Raw genomic sequence first — 21467 nt, 5'->3', positions numbered from 1 at the left:
AAAACTCTCATACGTAGGGTTTGCTTGGTGTACGTACAAACTTCCTGTCACTGGACGGAATGCTGAGGGATGAGCACAGTTGGTTCTCCTGAGCCAGAATGCACAGACCCCAACACAACACGGGAAGTTCAGTAGTTGGCATCCAATACTAAATGGTAGAGGGTGTGTAGACAATTACGAGAACATTGGCTTATACACTAAGTGATAGGAGAAGCCATTGGAAGGTGTTAAGTTTGCCCAGGAGCAAATAAATATGGGTGTGTGTGTGCGTGCACGCACACATGCATGTGCCTGCACACACATGGAAATGTGTGTGTATTTCTTCTTCAGTGGTTCGCTTCACTCCAGCCACCGTTCTGCTCTGTTTTGGGGGTAGACACCAAAGAAGAATGTACATCCTCCCATTTGAAGAGCTGATCCTCTTTCTTCATTCATGGCTTTCACCAAGAACCCACTAAAATGGAAATGCCATATATGATCATGGTTTTTAAGACTCTGTGGCTTATTCACCTTGAACCTTCTCATGAAAGTGAGGTTCAGCACATGTTGGGAAGGCTTACATTGTCATCACAGTATATAATACTTCATCTCATTAGTTGGTGATAGAAGTATTCTTAGGATCCTTCTTTGAAGCTCATAACATTCTATTCAAACTGATGTGTATACATTTGGGAAACTTTAGGGTTTTCAACAGATAGTAATTTTGAAGAGGAACATTTTGAAACCATGCTTAGACCGCCCTGTATTTCTCATTGCCATGGTCAGCATTTAAACCAACTGTATGTCACCGTAAGGTAGCTAGCACCCTGTGGCCTGCCCTGGGATTTGAAGGGATCATATGATACAGTATCCCTGAACAACATTTTAAAATTGAAGTTATGCACAAGCATGGTGTCGGGGTTCTTTTAGGAAACTTCTAAGTTAATTGCTTAATTTGAGGAAGCCTAAACGATACGGATCAAAGAAAAACAAAATACACGTACAGTGACAGACTTCCTGAGCATAAATACATAGGGTTGCATATGGAAAAGGCGAGATAGTTGAAAAGAATGTCAGGAAGGAGAAAGAGGTAAGTGCTTACAGATTTAACAGCAGCCATGAATTTTAATGTATCTTAAAGAGCATCTCTCCCAGCTATGAAAGAGAGAGCCTTTGTTCCAGTAGTGTTTGCTGATATCTTCCAGCAGCGCCAACATATGCTGGAATGATCCTATCAAAGCCTCAAAGCTTCTCATAGCCTTAAATATATATATGTATGTGTGTGTGTATATATATATGTATGTATGTATGTTATCAAGTGTATTTTGGGGGGGCAGTCGAAAGGCAAAAGTACTAGTCCATCTGTAATAGTATAGAGATTGAGATCATAGGCTTAGAACCCACAGAGGCCTGGATTGAAATTTCTGACTCACTACTTTATTAGTTGTGTGATTGGAGGCAAGTTTCTTAAACTGTACCTTTTTGCTTCTTAATCTTAAAAAATGAAGATAATAATAACATCACCGTCTTCATACGGTCATTGAGAGAGAGAAATGAATTAAATTTGTAAAATCTTGAAAGAGCCCCTGGTTCCTTGCAAGTATTCAGAAAGTGTTAGCCATGATGATGATGGGGGTAGTGGCGGTAATTACAGAGCTTCCTTATCACAATCCTCATTTTTCTTACCCACTTTCTTCTAGCTCATGACTTAATCTTTTGTAATGATCGTTTTTCAAGAATATAAAATATAATGGGGCGCCTGGGTGCCTCAGTTGCTTAAGCATCTGCCTTAAGCTCAGGTCATGATCCCAGGGTCCTGGGACTGAGCCCTGCTTCGGGCTCCCTGTTCAGCAGGGAGCCTTCTCCCTCTCCCTCTGCCATCCCCCTACCCCTGCCGCCACTCGCGCTCTCTGGCTGTCTTTATCTCTCTGTCAAATAAGTAAATAAAATCTTTTTAAAAATAATATAATATATAAAATAAATAAATCTTTTTAAAAAAGAATATGGAAGTCAATCAAAAGTACCATTTCAGTGAATTTCTTTGAAAATGCTTTCTTCCTGAAAATAATAGTGTCAAATAAGCAGATGCTTCTGGGATAATCCTTTCATCTCAGTACAGTTCCTCACGTTTGAATTCCTCAATGGTCTCTAGCGTGTCTTCCACATACAACTCACAAGTTGCCCCTTTGCCAGACTTGTCTCTTCCTTTATCTGAATCTCACTCCAGATTTCTCCTGCTGCATCATCTCTTTACTAGACCTCAAATGTTCCTCTAACTGAGATCTGCCCAGTGTCCTCCTCGCTGTCTCAACAAGGGATTCTCCCTTAAATCAACACAGTTTCACTGCAAGGGATTAATGTTCATGGAGGCAAAACTCCTCTGGGGGCCAAGGAAACCCTTCTATCCGTGCATGGAGTCTCTTTCAATTTATTTCAAAACGGAGTTCTTCCTTCAAAGCGTTGAATTTCTCTTGGGGGGATTTTCTGACTCATCTAAGCGAATCATCATTTTGGTTTGTACCATTAGAGAAAGTAAAACATTTTCCTCAAATAATGTATGGAGTGAAAGGTTGGTATGTGTGCCAGTATTGATCAGAGGCTGACTTTGGAACTGTGTGAGTTACGCACTGGAGAGGACAGAGCAGGTTGTAGAGAGAGTCAAGAATCTGAATTTCCATCTTGTGAGAACCTCTCTGTAGAGAAATACGGACTAAGTCTGGAGTCACAGGCCTCTGTCAGAGTTCTGGGCTTTTAGGAAATTCACCATGGACCCTCGCCATGTGTAGTTTACTGCTTCCTAGAAACCTCAGTTCCTAGCGTATAATGTGGAACGATTAGTTCCTACCTCTTAATGTGGTCATGAAAAGTGAATATGATAATATATAAAATGACTTCCTAGGGGCGCCTGGGTGGCTCAGTGGGTTAAGCCTCTGCCTTCGGCTCGGGTCGTGATCTCAGCGTCCTGGGATCGAGCCCCGCATCGGGCTCTCTGCTCCGCAAGGAGCCTGCTTCCTCTCTCTCTCTGCCTGTGTCTCTGCCTACTTGTGATCTCTGTCTGTCAAATAAATAAATAAAATGTTTTTTTTTTAAAAAAGATGTTTTGGGAACGAAGAATTTCCTCTGCCCTTCAGGATCCTTCTAGCTGAACTAAGAATCAAGTTGACGTGAGACAGATTAACAGCAGAAAATCAAAGTTGATAGCGTATGTACTTACGGGCAATCCACACAGACGTGGAAATTCCAAAGCCAGCAAGGCAGCATGAAACTTCTGTGAGCTAAAGAGGCGGGTAATGGTCTGAGCATACACACGGGAGAAAGACCATTAGGAAGTAGGTGAAAGGAGATGTTTGGAAAAACAAGGTTGCGCTATAACGGAGCTAAGTTTCTTAGGTAAAAGGAAGTCTCTGTTAATAGTTCCCTGCCTCTAGTAAGGCAGGCAGCTGAGGGGGAGGTAAATAACTGAATCAGCTGGGTTTGGATTGCTTTTAACTCAGAATAATGTTCATGCCAAAGTGGCCTATCTCAGCATGGCCGGCCCTTGGCCCTTCCAGGTGAGTATGATTGAAGTCACTGGTCTGAATTCCTGTGGTTACCTCGTGGCCTGGTGAACATCCCAGGCTGTGCTCTTACCTCTAATGACGCATATGTAGGGACAGAAATGGATCTTTTTCAAGTGATTTCTGGTGTTTGAATATTATAAAATAAGGCTTTGCAGTTATCATGGTTAAGCCAAATATCCCTTTTTTTTTAAGGATTTATTTATTTATTTGACAGAGAGAGATCACAAGTAAGCAGAGAGAGAGAGAGAGAGAGAGAGAAGCAGGCTCCCTGCTGAGCAGAGAGCCTGATGGGGGACTCGATCCCCGGACCCTGAGATCATGACCTGAGCCGAAGACAGTGGCTTAACCCACTGAGCCACCCAGGCGCCCCAAATATCCCTTTTTGCTAAGGCTTTTGCATTTGGTTTTATTTCTTTACTCCCTTATAATTCAATTACTGAAAAATCACGTTACCTCCTAATATGAGCTAAGTTTTACTCATGATACTTCCGACACCAGGTATGTGGGGATTTTTTCCTTTTTCACACACCTACCAATTCTTTAACTCTCCAGAAACCAACTGGGTGTACTATAATTCAATTTAATTCTAACACTAATTACCCAGAGGTGGCATAGAACCCCAAATTAAGGGCTCAACCCCATAAAATCGCCCCCACTTCAGAGGCCAGTTGTAAGTCCCAGGCCTTCTGGTACATCAGTCAAGGTCCGGAAGGGTTGCGAGTACTGGAGCTCCTGTCCCCATGGAGTTTGGGGTGGGCCAGCCTCCCAGTACATGGATGTGTCTTCGGTCACCAAACCAGAAGCTCTCTGAACTCCATTGTTTAGGGATTTTTATGGAGGCTTCATTACATAGGCACGATTGACTAAATCATTGACCAATGGTGACTAGATCAATCTGCAGACTCTTTCCACTCCCCAGAGGTCCAGGGACACAAAGTTCCAAGTGTCTAATGACGTGGTTGGTTCCTCTGGCAACCAGCTCCCTTCCAGAAGCTCTAGGAGCCCACCAAGAGTCACTTCCTTACCATAACCTCAGATATGGTTTAAAAGGGGCTTTTATAAGTAACAAAAGACCCTCTTCTCACCCATATCACTCAGGAAATTCCAAAGGTCTTACAGGCCGGACATTAAGGACAAAGACCAAATCTATGTTATCACAGTACCACACTTTTGTAGTAAAATTTTCCAAACCATAACATATGTATCCAGGCATGGAATTTTACAACTCTTGAATGTTGGCTATTTTTACAAGCACTTTATGTTTTTGTCTGTGAAAAAAAAACCACATTAGATTTCTTAGTTAAACTAGAATATTAGGGTTGGGAAAACTACCTTTTATGTAAATGGTTTATGGAGGATCTGTGAAGTCTTTCAGTGAGACTAAAAGTGATCTTTTGTCTAAGATTACGGGTAAGCTAACACAGTTAGCAGAGCATGTTAAAAATACATAGAAGAGAAGATCTCAATATTAAGACTTGTTTAAGATTCATTGGAATTTGGAGGTCATATGGATTTTAACTCCAAGGTTCTTTCTTAATGACTCAAAACATGTCATAGGAGTTTTCTTAGTTTTTTTTTTTTAATTCCTTGCAAACATTTTTAAGATGGCAAATTAACTCTGGCTCCTGGCATAAAACTTCACATGAACATTAATGGGATTTTTAAACTATGACCTACAATGTAGAAGTGAGCTTTGCTTTATTACAAACTTTCTGCTTTCACTTTCTCCCTTTCGGTCAGTAAACCTATCTGAGTACATTTGTGGCCGCTATTGCTATATTTCCCATTTCCTGCAACAAGTCACTGGTGAGGATCGTGGGGAAAAAGATTGAGACCTCCCTACTAATTCTACTTCCAGAAAACCCCTATTCTCAAATGAGGACCCACTGTGCTCAGTTCTAGACGTTTTTCATGAGATTAGCCTGCAGTAAGTAATATGAGGGAGTGCCTTGGGGATCAACAGCTTGGATAGGAGGGCAAGAGCCACAGAGGAAGTCAGACTGTGATGTAGTTTCAGTGGAAGCCTCAAGGGATGCGTGGGTGGCTCAGTCAGTTAAGCATCTGCTTTCGGCTCAGGTCATGATCCCAGGGTCCTGGGATCGAGCGCCACATTGGGCTCCCTGCTCAGCGTGTCCTCGCTTGGTGCGCTCTCTCTCTCTCTCTCTCTCTCTCAACGGAAGCCTCAGCCAACCCTGCAAGGAATTCCAAAGATGGGACGACCCTCCAGAGCTGTCCTGAGTGGGGCAGAGGGACAAGAACTTGATACCCTCATATCATTCAGTTGTTGGAAATGAGTTCCCCAGCGAAGGTGGTATAACCTTGGACGAAGTGGGTTTTTCACAGCTAGGGTAATCCCTGAAGGGGCCTATGAGCCAAGGGCTGCCTGACAGTAATAATGCTAGCTGCTGGAGAAATAGCTCCCTTGCTTCTGAATGAGGATATGGCAAGTATTTCACAACATCCACCCCATGAGCTACTGGGTAGAGCACTCTTATCTTCAGGAATTCTAGGCCAAGCTTCACTTATTGGGACTTCTGTAGACCTTGCCATTTGGCTAGCAGAATGGACCTGGGCAGAGACTCGGGGTTCCATCAGTGGCCTTTGCCAGATGCAGCCATTTAGCCAAGTGACACCATGAGGCTAGCCACGTGCCATGTTATAATCATGGCGCAGTAATTCTCTGCTTCTGTGACCCCGCCTCTCCAACTAGACTTTGGAACTCCATGGGACTGTGTCTTATTTCATTTCTTTCTCTTCAGAGCACTACGCAGTGGCTGTTTCATACCTTGTAGTGAATACATTTTTACTGAGTAAAAGAAGAAATTGCCCAAGTGTCAGTAGCCCTTAAAATTATGATGCTTAGAGATTTTTCTTGGACCCATCCAAGCCTATCAGTAAAACGATTTTGATTCTGTTCATCATTTGGCTAAATATAATGTTAGTTCTAATTTGGTAGTTATCCTCTGCTTTGTCTCGCTGCCTAGGGCATTTAAAGTTAAATTACATGTAAGCTAGCAGAGTGGAATGGCGATGAGGCGGGCCATGTTGGTGCCTGCCATTGCCTGTGCACTAGGGACCATCCAGATCTTGGATCTCCTGCTGCATGAACGGTAGCATGAGCAAGGGAACTAGCTTGAATTGAAGCACACCTCATTAACTCTGTGATCCTGGGAAGGTCAGTTATCCTAAGACTCACTCTCCTCATCTCTAAAATGGATCAATACACAAATGTTCCTAGAGCACTCCTCTAATAGCCAAAAAATGAAAACAACCCAAATGTCCATCAACAGATGAATGGATAGATAAGACGTGGTCTGTCCATACAATGGACTGGTATAGAACCCTGCCTCCTGACTCACAGAAATGGCTCTTAAAAAAGAGCCTTAAAAAGGAAGGAAATTCTGATACATGCTACAACATGGATGAACCTGGAAAACACTATGCTACCTGAAATAAATTAAGACACAAAATCCACTTATGGAGTTATCTAGAATAGGCACATTCATAAAAACACAAAGTGGAATAGAGGCTACTGGAACCTAATGGGAGGGAAAATGAAGAGTTAGTATTCAGTGGGTATGAAGTTTCTGTTTGGGATGGAGAAAATATTCTGAAAATGGGTAGTGGGGTTGGTTCCATAACACTGTGAGTGTCCTTAACGGCAGTGAACTGTATACTTAAAGAAAGTTAAAATTGTAATTTTGTGTTATGTATATTTTCCCACAATAAAAAAAATTAATTTTAGGAGGGGTGAATGATACCTTCAAAAAGCTGGTATTCAAAAATAGGGCTGCGGTGCCTGGGTGGCTCAGTTGGTAGAGCGCCCGACTTGATTTCTGGAACAGGTCATGATCTCAGGGTCACAAGATCCAGCCCCGCCTCAGGCTCCGTGTTGAGCGTGGACCCTGCTTAAGATTCTCTCTCTCCCTTCCCTCAGTTCGCATGCACTCTCTCTCTCACACACATAAATAAATAAAGTTAATAACAGTACCTATTTCACAAAATATTTTAAGGATTAAGAATGATATACGTGACGGGACGCCTGGGTGGCTCAGTTGGTTAAGCCGCTGCCTTCGGCTCAGGTCATGATCCCAGCGTCCTGGGATCGAGTCCCACATCGGGCTCCTTGCTCGGCGGGGAGCCGGCTTTGCCCTCTGACTCTGCCTGCTACTCTGTCTGCCTGTGCTCACTCTCTCTCTCTCTCTGACTAATAAATAAATAAAATCTTAAAAAAAAAGAATGATATACATGAAATACCACACACATGGTGATTGCCCACCAAAAGGGAGTTGTTACTGAGCATGTCTAATTAAATCAAGCAGTTGCTTCATGCAAAGGAGCACATGATTGTAAAAGGCACCGTGCTTAAGGAGTAGGGTGTATGGCTCTTTCTCGGGCCTGGAGATGATGTAGGAGTCTTCTCTAATAACTCACATTTCTACATTTGGGTGAGAGCTGTTCTTTTACAGAGCAGTTCTGCTTCCCCACTGTACCTCACCCCATCCTAACAGAACAGGAGCACTGGTTTACACCTGCCCCTTCCCTCTGCTGCCCTGAACCTTCCTGTGGTCAGTGGTGATCGCTGTCAAGACAGACTGGGTGGCAATCACCATGGGGCCTTGATCTGACTCCATCAATGCAGAACTCATCACAAACACCTTCCGAACACAGGATCAAGGCACGGCTACCCTCTTGGCATCGTCACTATTTGCTGTGACTCTCCTCTAGCCTCTAAAAGTGACTTCAGATGAACATAGCATCAAATTTTTATTTATTTGTTCATCAACTATTTATTGAATGAGTAACATTATAGGTACCAGGAATACACCAGTAAAAAAGACAAAATTTCTACCATTGTGGGGTCTGCATTCCAGAGGTAGAGGCATTAAACACATATATGAATAATTCTATCACTTAATCTCATTTGCTAGGAAGACTAATAAAGGTTGCCGAGAAAAACATCTATGAGGAAGAAACATTTGAGTTGTGATTTGAACACAATGAGGGAAGAGACATGTGAGTATCCGACAGAAAGCTTGTGTGTTTAAAGACCAGCAGAGAGGCCAGCGTGATCTGAATAAAGGGAGGAAGGCGGTAGATGAGGAAATAGAAGTATGCAGTTCTCGTCGACCATGATAAGGACCTTGGCTTTCTGGTAAGCATGATGGAAAGCCATTGGAAGAATTCGGTCAGGAGAGTGACATGCTCTAGTTATATGTTTTAAAGCTCATTCTCACTGCTAGGAGACCCTGGGGGCCAAAAGTGGAAAGCAGGGAGAGAATTTGGGAAGATAATGCAGTAATCAGGGCCAGGGCTGATAGTGGCTTGGACCAGGGAGGTAACAGTGAGGGAGGTGAGACATGGTCGGATTTTAGATACATCTTGATGTAGAACCGGCAGTGTTTGATGACGGATTCTATATGGCTGGGAGAAAAAGAGAGGAGTCGAGGGTGATATTTACTCTAAGCAACTGACTTTAGGCACTCTGTGGTTTCAGACGAATGGATTATTGGTCTCTGACCACTAACAGTGATGGGGAGGCAGGTAGAGAAAAACAATGGAATAAATCAGGAAATTTCACTGGACTCCCTGAAGGGCCATTTCAGCCAGTAGTGGAAACACAGAAATGTAGCTAACAATGATATTGTACGAGAGGATAGTGGTGCTGTCTGTGGAGGATCTCGGGCTCTTGGTGAAGACCATTGGAGACAGTATGGGAGGCTCTGGAAGCCCATCTGCTGAAGAAAGATGGATCTTCCATTGGGAGACATTGAACATGGGCTCAGCCTCTGTGCACTCTGAGCACCATGAATTCCCATCTTCGGGGAGAACTAGCAACTGCCCGCCTGACCCAGGACTTTAGCAAGGTCTAGGTTACAGATGATGCTGCCCACACGAAATGCGACACAACCGGACTCCAGAAAAGGAGCTCGCTTTTTTTTTTTTTTTTTTTTTTTTTTTTAGAGAGAGAAAGCAGGAGAGGAGCAAAGGGCAAAGGGAGTCGGGGAGAGAGAATCTTTTTTTGTTTGTTTGTTTTTAAGATTTTATTTATTTATTTGACAGACAGAGATCACAAGTAGGCAGAGAGGCAGGCAGAGAGAGAGGAGGAAGCAGGCTCCCTGCTGAGCAGAGAGCCTGATGCGGGGCTCGATCCCAGGACTCTGGGATCATGACCTGAGCTGAAGGCAGAGGCTTTAACCCACTGAGCCACCAGGCAAAGGAGCTCGCTTTTGAAACTACTTCCTCTTGTTTCGCTCCCTGCAGAAGTCCATCGGCTACCATCAGTACGGATACTGAACACTTCTTTCCAAGGAAGGGGCCTTAGATAGTGATCTGGAGGTCACCTCGATGCAGCAGCTTGGGCAGGAAGCTTCTCTCTGTGACAGTAGGTCCGTGCTGACTGGGCCGAGATTAAAACCTGAAGTTCCTTTCTACTCAAGTAGTCAATTTATGGTTTTTTTAAAGATTTTATTTATTTTTCAGAGAGAGAGAGTGCACAAGCAGGCAGAGTGGCCGACAGAGGCAGAGAGAGAAGCAGGCTCCATGCCAAGCAAGGAGCCTGATGCGGGACTCGATCCCAGGACCCTGGGATCATGACCTGAGCCGAAGGCAGCGGCTTAACCAACTGAGCCACCCAGGCATCCCTGAATTTATGTTTTTTTAAGACATTCCGAGGCTGGGTGGCTCAGTCGGTTAAGTGTCTGCCTTCCAGTCCTGGGATCGAACCCTACATCAGGTTCTCTGCTCAGCAGGGAGCCTGCTTCTCCCTCTCCCTCAGCTGCTCCCCCTGCTTGTGCTCTCTCTCTCTGCTGAATAACTATATCAAAGCTTAAAAAAAAAAAAAAAAGACATTCCAGGGCTCCTTCACCTTGAATTCAGTAGTTACATCAGCCATTAATTTTTTTAAAACAGACTTCTGTCTCAGACCCTTAAAAAGTCCTCTTATTTTCACATGATTTGCCTTAGTCAGGTCAGGCTGCTATTACAGAATACCAGAGACTGCATGGTTTATAAGCAACAGAAGCTTATTTCTTACATTTCTACAGGCTGGAAAGTCCAAGATCAAGGTGCCAGCAAGCTCTCCAGAGGCTCTTTTATAAGGGCCTTGTGCTCACCCATGAGGGCAGAACCCACCTGGCCCCATGACTTCCCAAAGGCCCCATCTCCTCGTACCATCAAACATGGGAGGGTAGGTTCCAACCTATGAATTTTGGGGGGCGTAGGGGGACACACAAACATTCAGTCTACAGCTCCGTTCGTCTGGTGTGGTCCGTTCATCCATCCAAACCTTCAAAGCTTGTCAAACACTGATCGAATAGATTACACTCTTACATGTTGTGGGAGGGTGGAAATGATTGATTCCTTTCCCAAAGGGGCTGGAAAGAGAAGAGATACTCATGTGGAACACGTAGAGAATGCTATCAAGATAATGCAGGCAGGTCCAAGCTAATGTGGCAGGGGCTCAAAATGGAGTGAACTTTATATTTAGTGCACTGATTGGGAGTGGGGTGAATCTTGGAAGGCTTCTCAAAGCAAGTGACTGGAGCTGGGCATAGAGAGTAGTTTAAGCTTTGCACTGATGGAGAGCTGAAGGGAAAGGACCTTCAAGGAAAGCAGCAGCAATAATGCAGTGGTGATCGATGGGCCACTGAGATCAGGGTAACTTGTCCCCCTGACCAGAACACAGAGGCCATCTCCTTGGCAGCCACCTTGAGAAACGGGCTCAGGAGCCCGAATTTCATCCAGTGAGCAAGGGCGCACACCTGTAGAAGGGAGAGGATGGAGCTGGCCTCCTTCCTGTTCCTTATGAAGTTCATTCATGCACCCACCCCAGGATGCTTGCTGGGGCCTCTGCCGGAAGCACCATCCCCCGCCTAGACAATCTCATGGTTCCCTCTCTGTCCTCTCTTATCCTTTCCCTCAAATGTCACCTCCTCAGGGAGACCTTCTTTGACTGCCTTATTTAAAATTGCAGTCAACCCCAGCGGTGCCTGGGAGGCTCAGTGGGTTAAGCATCTGCCTTTGGCTCAGGTCATGATCCCAGGGTCCTGGGATCAAGCCCGGCATTGGGCTCCCTGCTTAATCGGGAGTGTGCTTCTCTCTCTTGCTCGCCTCCCCCCACCCCCAGCTCATGCTCTCTCTTTCTCTCTCAAATAAATAAATAAATAATATCTTTTTTAAAAGATCAACCCCAAACCACCAACACATCTTCTTTGTCTTTCCAGCTCTCTTTTTTCATAGCTCCTATCACCTTCTAATACACTATGTGATGGTCTTATTTCTTTTGTTTAATGCCTGGTTTGTTAGTTTACTTTGCTTTCACCTATTAGAAGGTAAGTTCCCAGGAGAGCAGACACTGTTGTCTGTTGTGGCTCACTTGGCTCACAGCTCTGCTCCCGGAGGGGGAAAAGAGTGACAGGCACATGGGAGGTGCTCAGGGACTACTTGAATGAATGAGGGAATGGGCTGACGTGGCAGCCATTTGCGGATGGGCTGGTCTGCTCCTTGCCTGGGAACGGGAGGGACAGCCACAGGAAAGATCTGGCTGGTCATTGAGTGCATCATTAGCTTCTTCCTGGTTTGAGAATGTCAAGTGGTTTCCAGATCGAAATGGCCTTCCAGAGACCTTTATTTTTTTTATAGATTTTTTTATAGATTTTTATAGATTTCATTTATTTATTTGTCAGAGAGACAGAGAAAGAGCACAAGCAGGGAGACAGGCAGGCAGAGGGAGAAGCAGGCTCCCCACTGAGCAGGGAACCTGAAGTGGGGCTCCATCCCAGGACCCCGGGATCACGACCTGAGCCGAAGGCAGATGCTTAACTGACTCACCCACCCAGGCACCCCTGGAGACCTTCTTTAAATCAACTGGGCAGTGGCTCGTAGAGCAGAGACCTAAGTAAGAGCTTGAGCCCCAAATACACAAACCTGATGTTAAATTCTCTTCCCACTGCATACAAGCTGTGTGACGTTGAACAAGTTACTCAGCTTCTCTGTGCTTCAGAACTCATTGGTAAAATGAAACCTATAATTAGCAGTTTTCTCACTGGGTTGTTGTGAGGATTAAATTAAATAACTTAATGAAAGCTCTTAGCCCCGTGATGTTTCATAGCTACTGTTAAGAGGCTGGGTGCGCCTGCGTGGCTCAATGGGTTAAAGCCTCTGCCTTCAGCTCAGGTCATGATCTCAGGGTCCTGGTATTGGGCCCCACATCGGGCTCTCTGCTCAGCGGGGAGCCTGCTTCCCCCTTTCTCTCTGCCTGACTCTCTGCCTACTTGTGATCTCTGTCAAATAAATAAAACTTAAAAACGAAAAAGAGGCTGGGAAGCTTCCTGATCCAGAGTACTGGCCTTTGTGTGTCTGAATTTAAATCCTGCTGCCACTTATTAGTTACAAGACCTTAAGCAGATGATCGTTATTTCATCTGCCTCAGTTTCACCAGCTGAAAGGTTCGTTGTGCAGATCAAGGAATCCACACATGTAAAGTGCACCAAACAAATCCTAAACAGAGTACACATTCTGTGTTAGCTGTTGTCTCGTTTGTTATTATTATTCCTGTGGGGCTTTGCCTAATATCTTGGCCGTCACCGCCCCCATCTTCCCCATGTCTCCCTACATGGACAATTCCAAGCCATTCCTGTGCTCCTGGGCTGCTGGCTAGTTCCAAAACCTTTGCCACTGTCTGCCCCTCCCTCCAGCTTCACCATGCGGCGATGCAGTCAGAAGACTGTGTCCATACCGACTCATGGTGCTTAGAAATGTGAATGGGCCCCCCACTCCGGGTGGCTCAGTCGGTTAAGCATCTGACTTCTGAATTTCTGCTCAGGTTATGATCTCAGGGTCATGACATTGAGCAGAGCATCAGGCTCTGCTGGGCGTGGAGCCTGCTTACGATTCTCTCTGCCTTCCCCTACACTGCTCTCTCCCTCTCAAAAAAAAAAAAAAAAAGTGAACACATGAACAGAGGAAGAAAGCCATTTGTTACATAGAGTTGACAGGACTTCCTTCCTTTCTCCCCCATGGGCGAGATTTTATGTCTTTTCTTCCAAACTGAAAATAGAGATTGAAAGTAAAGCTTGGTCCTCCACAAATTTGTTTATGCTCTAAGCATCGTCCTTGCCAATAGCCATAAAAATGACTGAGTTCTGGAGGGCTGGGCGGTCTGCTCCGACTCCCCACAGGGAGGAAGGGCAAGATTCCCATGAACAAGCAGAGAAGACCTCCTGAGAGGGAAAGGTCCCTCTCGAGGAGCTGGATCTAAGAAGGGCCACGCCACCTGTCTCCTGGCAGACACCAGGAATAAAATGCCAAAGGGATTTCCTAGATGGGGCAGAGATCAGGATGTGGGGTCTCTGCCTCCAGAAAACCAGAGTCAGGAAGAGAGCAGGCCATCTGGAGCATTGGAGGTGATGGGAGTGAAGGGGGCGTCCCCCAGCCAACCAGCTTCTGAGAACCACTCACCTGCTTACTAACTGGGGTATCCAGCAGGCAGATTTTGGATGTCTTTACTGAGTCCACTGAGGCTCATGGGCTACAAAATGAGGTCATGTGACCATCGGGTCTGTCGCTGGTGTTCAACAAGTCTGCTTTATTATGGCCAAACATAAGCTGCCTACAAGAGACTCATTTTGGACACAAAGCCTCCTGCAGATTCAAAGTGAGGGGGTGGAGAAACATTCACCATGCAGAGGGAGGTCAAAAGAGTATCCAAGTAGCAATACTTACATGGGACAAACTAGACTTTCTTTTTTTTTTTCCCCATTTTATTTATTTTTTCAGCGTAACAGTATTCATTCTTTTTGCACAACACCCAGTGCTCCATGCAAAACGTGCCCTCCCCATTACCCACCACCTGTTCCCCCAACCTCCCACCCCTGACCCTTTAAAACCCTCAGGTTGCCCCAACCTCCCACCCCTGACCCTTCAAAACCCTCAGGTTGTTTTTCAGAGTCCATAGTCTCTTATGGTTCGCCTCCCCTCCCCAATGTCCATAGCCCACTCCCCCTCTCCCAATCCCACCTCCCCCCAGCAACCCCCAGTTTGTTTTGTGAGATTAAGAGTCATTTATGGTTTGTCTCCCTCCCAATCCCATCTTGTTTCATTTATTCTTCTCCTATCCCCCTACCCCCCCGTGTTGCTTCTCCATGTCCTCATATCAGGGAGATCATATGATAGTTGTCTTTCTCCGATTGACTTATTTCACTAAGCATGATACGCTCTAGTTCCATCCACGTCGTCGCAAATGGCAAGATTTCATTTCTTTTGATGGCTGCATAGTATTCCATTGTGTATATATACCACATCTTCTTTATCCATTCATCTGTTGATGGACATCTAGGTTCTTTCCATAGTCTGGCTATTGTAGACATTGCTGCTATAAACATTCGGGTACACGTGCCCCTTCGGATCACTATGTTTGTATCTTTAGGGTAAATACCCAGTAGTGCAATTGCTGGGTCATAGGGTAGTTCTATTTTCAACATTTTGAGGAACCTCCATGCTGTTTTCCAGAGTGGTTGCACCAGCTTGCATTCCCACCAACAGTGGAGGAGGGTTCCCCTTTCTCCACATCCTCGCCAGCATCTCTCATTTCCTGACTTGTTAATTTTAGCCATTCTGACTGGTGTGCGGTGATATCTCATTGTGGTTTTGATTTGTATTTCCCTGATGCCGAGTGACGTGGAGCACTTCTTCATGTGTCTGTTGGCCATCTGGATGTCTTCTTTGCAGAAATGTCTGTTCATGTCCTCTGCCCATTTCTTGATCGGATTGTTTGTTCTTTGGGTGTTGAGTTTGCTAAGTTCCTTATAGATTTTGGATACTAGCCCTTTATCTGATATGTCGTTTGCAAATATCTTCTCCCATTCTGTCAGTTGTCTTTTGGTTTTGTTAACTGTTTCCTTTGCTGTGCAAAAGCTTTTGATCTTGATGAAATCCCAATAGTTCATTTTTGCCCTTGCTTCCCTTGCCTTTGGCGATGTTCCTAGGAAGATGTTGCTACGGCTGAGGTCGAAGAGGTTGCTGCCTGCATTCTCCTCAAGGATTTTGATGGATTCTTTCTCACATTGAGGTCCTTCATCCATTTGGGGTCTGTTTTCATGTGTGGTGTAAGGAAGTGGTCCAATTTCATTTTTCTGCATGTGGCTGTCCAATTTTCCCAGCACCATTTATTGAAGAGGCTGTCTTTTTTCCATTGGACATTCTTTCCTGCTTTGTCGAAGATTAGTTGACCATAGAGTTGAGGGTCGATTTCTGGGCTCTCTATTCTGTTCCACTGATCCATGTGTCTGTTTTTGTGCCAGTACCATGCTGTCTTGATGATGACAGCTTTGTAATAGAGCTTGAAGTCCGGAATTGTGATGCCACCAACTTTGGCTTTGTTCTTCAATATTCCTTTGGCTATTCGAGGTCTTTTCTGGTTCCATATAAATTTTAGGATTATTTGTTCCATTTCTTTGAAAAAAATGGATGGTATTTTGATAGGGATTGCATTAAATGTGTAGATTGCTTTAGGTAGCATAGACATTTTCACAATATTTATTCTTCCAATCCAGGACCATGGAACATTTTTCCATTTTTTTGTGTCTTCCTCAATTTCTTTCATGAGTACTTTATAATTTTCTGTGTATAGATTCTTAGTCTCTTTGGTTAGGTTTATTCCTAGGTATCTTATAGTTTTGGGTACAATTGTGAATGGGATTGACTCCTTAATTTCTCTTTCTTCAGTCTTGTTGTTGGTGTACAGAAATGCAACTGATTTCTGTGCATTGATTTTATATCCTGACACTTTACTGAATTCCTGTACAAGTTCTAGCAGTTTTGGAGTGGAGTCTTTTGGGTTTTCCACATATAGTATCATATCATCTGCGAAGAGTGATAGTTTGACTTCTTCTTTACCAATTTGGATGCCTTTAATTTCTTTTTGTTGTCTGATTGCTGAGGCTAGGACTTCTAGTACTATGTTGAATAGCAGTGGTGATAATGGACATCCCTGCCGTGTTCCTGACCTTAACGGAAAAGCTTTCAGTTTTTCTCCATTGAGAATGATATTTGCGGTGGGTTTTTCATAGATGGCTTTGATAATATTGAGGTATGTGCCCTCTATCCCTACACTTTGAAGAGTTTTGATCAGGAAGGGATGCTGTACTTTGTCAAATGCTTTTTCAGCATCTATTGAGAGTATCATATGGTTCTTGTTCTTTCTTTTATTAATGTGTTCTATCACATTGATTGATTTGCGGATGTTGAACCAACCCTGCAGCCCTGGAATAAATCCCACTTGATCGTGGTGAATAATCCTTTTTTTTGTTATTTCCTTCCTCTGAAATTTCAGCGAAGTTTCTTCTTCTTCTGGTTCCTTGTGGTGTCATGTTAAGGTGTTTATTTGAACTCTTTTCCTTTAAAAAAAGCGTATGTAGCATAGATGTCACTCAGACATCTGCTTTTGCTGCATCCCATAGGTTTTGGAATATCATGTGTTCTTTATCTTTTGCTCCGAGACATATTTTGATTACCTCTTTGATTTCTTATTTGGCCCATTGCTTGGGCAGTAGTATGCTGTTTAATATTTACATATTAAATACTTAATATTTACGTTGTCGGTTTTCCAGTTCTGTTTTAGTGTTGGGCTTTAGTTTTGTATCATTGTGGTTGGACAATATACTTGGTTGAATTTCCGTCTTCTTTAATTTGTAGTACCTGTCTTGTCTTTTTTTTATGTGATTTAACCGGGGGATTCTTCTGTGTGTATTTGAGGAAAACGTGTGTTTTATTTTTCTTGGATAGGATGTTTTATATATATATATCTTTTAGAGACATGAATGTTTTTTTAATTTTTAAAAATATAAAAGAAAACAAAAAATCAAACATAAATCTTCAGGCCAAGAATTTTGATTCTGAGAATTTATCCAAAGATAATTAATTGAAAATGTGGATGTGGCTTTATAGGTAAGAAGTAGTTGTGTAAATGAGAGGACATTTATCATGATCACAAAACCGTTAGCAATGTCTATTTAATGAGCACATCCTGTTTGCTATGTATAAGCGCTTTCACATTCTTCAAAAAATTATTGAGAACCAAAAAAACAAAAAAATTATTGAGAACCTCGAGTAGCCTTTGCTCATGTGACTCTATCTGTATTTGCCACCTTAGAGATTAAAACTGAGAATTTCTCTCACAAATAAATAAATTTTCTCTCACAAATAAATCTAAATCTTTAAGAAATAAATAATAAATAAAACATGTAAGTGTATATCATATATTAAAGAGTAACATCATTTTGCTTGCAGACATTTAACTATTTTTACATTGTAGTAAGTGTCACCTTTTAAAAAATACTCTTGTGTTGGGGCACCTGCGTGGCTCAGTCGGTTGATCATCCAACTCGGGTTTTGGCTTGGATCGTGGTCTTGGGGTCGTGGAATCGAGCCCCGGGACAGGCTCCATGCTCAGCAGGGAGTCTCCTTGAGATTCTCTCTTTCTTCACTCCAGTTCTCTCTCTCTCTCTCTCTCAAATAAATAAAATCTTAATAAGTAAATAAATAAACAAATGAAAATACCTTGTATCTCACAGGGCAAATCATACCCCTTCAGCGGACCCTTCCCACCTGTGTGGAACCCAATTTTGTACCTGGATCATAACAACCTCTGGAGGACAATGGACGCCATGGGGCGAGAGGTAAAGCTTAATAATGCTTCTTTGACTACATTGGTATTTTTCATAATAAGTTTAGTCCTTCAAAGAAAGAAGGGACAGGGTATCAGCAATGCCTAGCGTGTTGTCTGGTACTTAATATCTCTTAGTAAAGATTTCGGAAATGAGCGAATGAACCGGTTTTTAACTGCTCCAGGAATGAGATGTTCAGCAGACCACTGGTCTTACACCACTGGTAGTGAGGGTAGCGGGGTGGGGAGAAGATCACATATCACTCAGCCTTCCTGGAATGATGTTTCTAATTTAGAAAATCCTCACAGCAGAGCAGAATAAGACTTGTAAGGTATCTGTGTCACCATCTTGCTCAACCCTGCAGCCCATAAGTAAGCACACACAGAGCTTGACCTGAAAGACCTGTTCGGGCAGCATTTGGTGCAGCTGTCTGACCCGTGTTAAAGAGCTGAATTTATGAATGTTCTCTCTAAATGAGTAACTTAGTGATCGATATTTGGAAACGGCCCCATTTCATCATAGCCTCCATTTATTGTGCCGGAAGTGTTACTGTAAATTCAATATGGATGCAGTGATATACGTCTATAATGGGAAAGCTACACCAACAACACTGTGTTGTGAAAATCATGAATGGGGGAATTTGGAAAGCTTACATTTTCCTTCTGCAACTGGAGTTTCTGGTACTCTTGAAATAGTTACTTGAAATGGAAAATTACATTCATTTTTCTTCTCTGAATCCTTGTCGGACTGTAGATACCCAGTGACGCCCCATGGAAGGCACCCCTTGCGGAGGAGTGGGACCACATGACAATGAAGGAGCTGCTGGACAAGATCTGCTGGACAGAGTAAGACCCATTAAGCACAGGCATTTACTGTGACCATCTCTCAGGTTTATTTAGCGGTGCCATTCAGCGGGTTCGGAACTGCTTTGTGTCTAAAACCATACCATTTGACCAGGTGGAATGCTAAAAACTATTGAAACCGGATTCTGTGCCAATGATGTCTATACATCTTTGGAAGAGCAATGCATCACAAAGGTAGTATTGCCCCATCAAGTCCTCCAAACAAACCCGAACGTACCACCATCTTATGTAGAACAACTTAAAGATTGCCAGCCTCCCCAGTGGTCAAGTGTAGAGATGGTGAATTAGTGTGTGCATTTAAAACATGTTATGGGATGGTGGGTAACTCTTTAAGGGCTTGAACAGGAACTTCTAGAGAAGTTCTCTCCATAATTCACAGTTGTAGAGGAAACACACATGGCTGGACTAACTGCTCCCCTTTAGCGAAAAACATGTAGCTTTGAGAGCAGGTGTTCATGAGTCATGCATTAAATTCTGATTGGCAGAGCTGGGAACTGGCTACAAATTGCGGAGGAGACAGAGACAAGATGACATAGAGAGGCTTCACTGCTCTTGGACAGCAGGAAAAAAGGAAAGGATTGTAAGGGTCCCAGCGCATAGTGAATTTGTGGTAAACAGAGTAAGAGAAATGGAAGCCAAGTTCAAGGAGATGGTCCTGTAATGCTAAACAGCATTAGTTGAGAATATGTCTAGCTCTGGGGTTGGTAAATTCATTCTTTAGGCATTAGGGAGGGAAGGTGGACACTGAGAACTAAGAATAAGAACAAGTTTTTAGGAGTCTCTGAATTTAAGATAATGGAAACAGTCAAAAGACGCAATATTTACAGGGTGTCCAGGTGGCGCAGTCGGTTAAGCGTCTGACACTTAGGTTTCGACTCAGGTCATGATCTCAGGGTGGTGAGAAGGAGCCCCGTGTCAGGCTCTATGCTTAGCACAGAGTCTGCTTGAGATTCTCTCTCCATTTCCCACTGCCGCTCCCCCTGCTCACTTTTTCTCTCTAAGATAAATAAATCTTAAGAACATGAAATTTACATACTTCTTGATATATAAATTCTAATTTTTAGAACTTAGCTTAAGAAGGAGAAAGAAAGGGGCGCCTGGGTGGCTCAGTGGGTTAAGCCTCTACCCTTCGGCTCAGGTCATGATCCCAGAGTTCTGGGATCGAGCCCCACATGGGGCTCTCTGCTCAGCGGGGAGCCTGCTTCCTCCTCTCTCTCTGCCTGCTTCTCTGCCTACTTGTGATCTCTGTCAAATAAATAAATAAATAAAATCAAAAAAAAAAAAAAAGAAGGAGAAAGAAAGGAAGAGAGAGAAAGGCAACCAGGGAGAGGGGAGGGAGAGGAAAGGAAAGAAGGAAATTCAAAGCATTCTTTTTAAAAAGGAAAATCTAAATGTCCAAAAATAAAAGATTGATTAAATTAATAATGAGGCACCAAAAAATGGAATGCTCTACAGTCTTTTAAAATCATGTTATAAAGGGTATCTGGGTGGCTCGGTCGGTTAAGCATCTGCCTTCAGCTCCAGTCATGATCCTTGTGTCCTAGGATTGAGCGCCACATCAGGTTCCCTGTTCAGTGGGGTGTCTGCTTCTCCCCCTCCCCCTGCCTCTCACCCACTCATGCTTTCTCTCTCTCTTCCTCTCAAATAAATAAATAAAATTTTTAAAAAATCATGTTGTAGAGAAATATTTAATAGCTTAAAAAATTCATAATGTTTAACACATAGAAAAGCAGGCTGTCACTGAGTATATACAGTATGATACACGATCTCCTTTTTCAAAAGGAAACTATATGCAGTGCAAAAACAATGCACATCCATCACAATATATTAATATTATAATTTAAATTAATATTGTGATTTAAAAGGAAACTGTATATGCAGTGCAAAAACAATGCACATCCATCACAATAACTTAATATTACAGTGCAAACATTTATCCCTATCATCGAAAATGCACCATCAAATATTATTATTTTATGGTGGCAGAACATTCCATGGGAAGTGACTACTGTGATTTATTTATTCATCATCATCCTCTTGGACATTCTGGTTACTTCCAGGTTTTGTAATTATCATTATTATATAATACTCTGTGATAAACATCTTTGTGCTTTTCCTAGGACTTCAGCTTTTGAAAGCAACAATTCTGGAAGAGTAAAACCATATTACTGTCATAAAATTAATGCCTGTTATTAATTATATCTTTTTAAATACATTAGCTATTTACCACTTTTTTTGAGAGTGCAGTTTGTAATTATAACTTATTTTTATTGTTATACAATTTCAATATTTTAAATTCTATACATTAGATTTTATAAACATAGTAAGTATTTAATTATCTGCATTTGTTTTAGAACTTCCATTATGAAAAGCTTTTCGTAAATTCAGGAAACCCTTTT

At 43.0% G+C, this 21467-nt stretch overlaps 1 protein-coding gene across 1 annotated transcript in view; it reads left to right on the top strand.

Annotated features, from left to right (window-relative positions):
- MAOB (monoamine oxidase B) overlaps nucleotides 1–21467 on the top strand; it is a 108786-nt gene that overhangs the window by 61109 nt on the left and 26210 nt on the right. The window contains exons 4-5 of the mRNA XM_045995287.1: nucleotides 18113–18217; nucleotides 18959–19050. Coding sequence (XP_045851243.1) covers nucleotides 18113–18217; nucleotides 18959–19050 — 197 coding nt within the window. The remainder of the gene's footprint in view (nucleotides 1–18112; nucleotides 18218–18958; nucleotides 19051–21467) is intronic.

This window comes from Meles meles, chromosome X, assembly GCF_922984935.1.
Source record: "Meles meles chromosome X, mMelMel3.1 paternal haplotype, whole genome shotgun sequence".
NCBI lineage: Eukaryota > Metazoa > Chordata > Mammalia > Carnivora > Mustelidae > Meles > Meles meles.
This window is presented reverse-complemented; position numbering and strand designations above follow the sequence as displayed.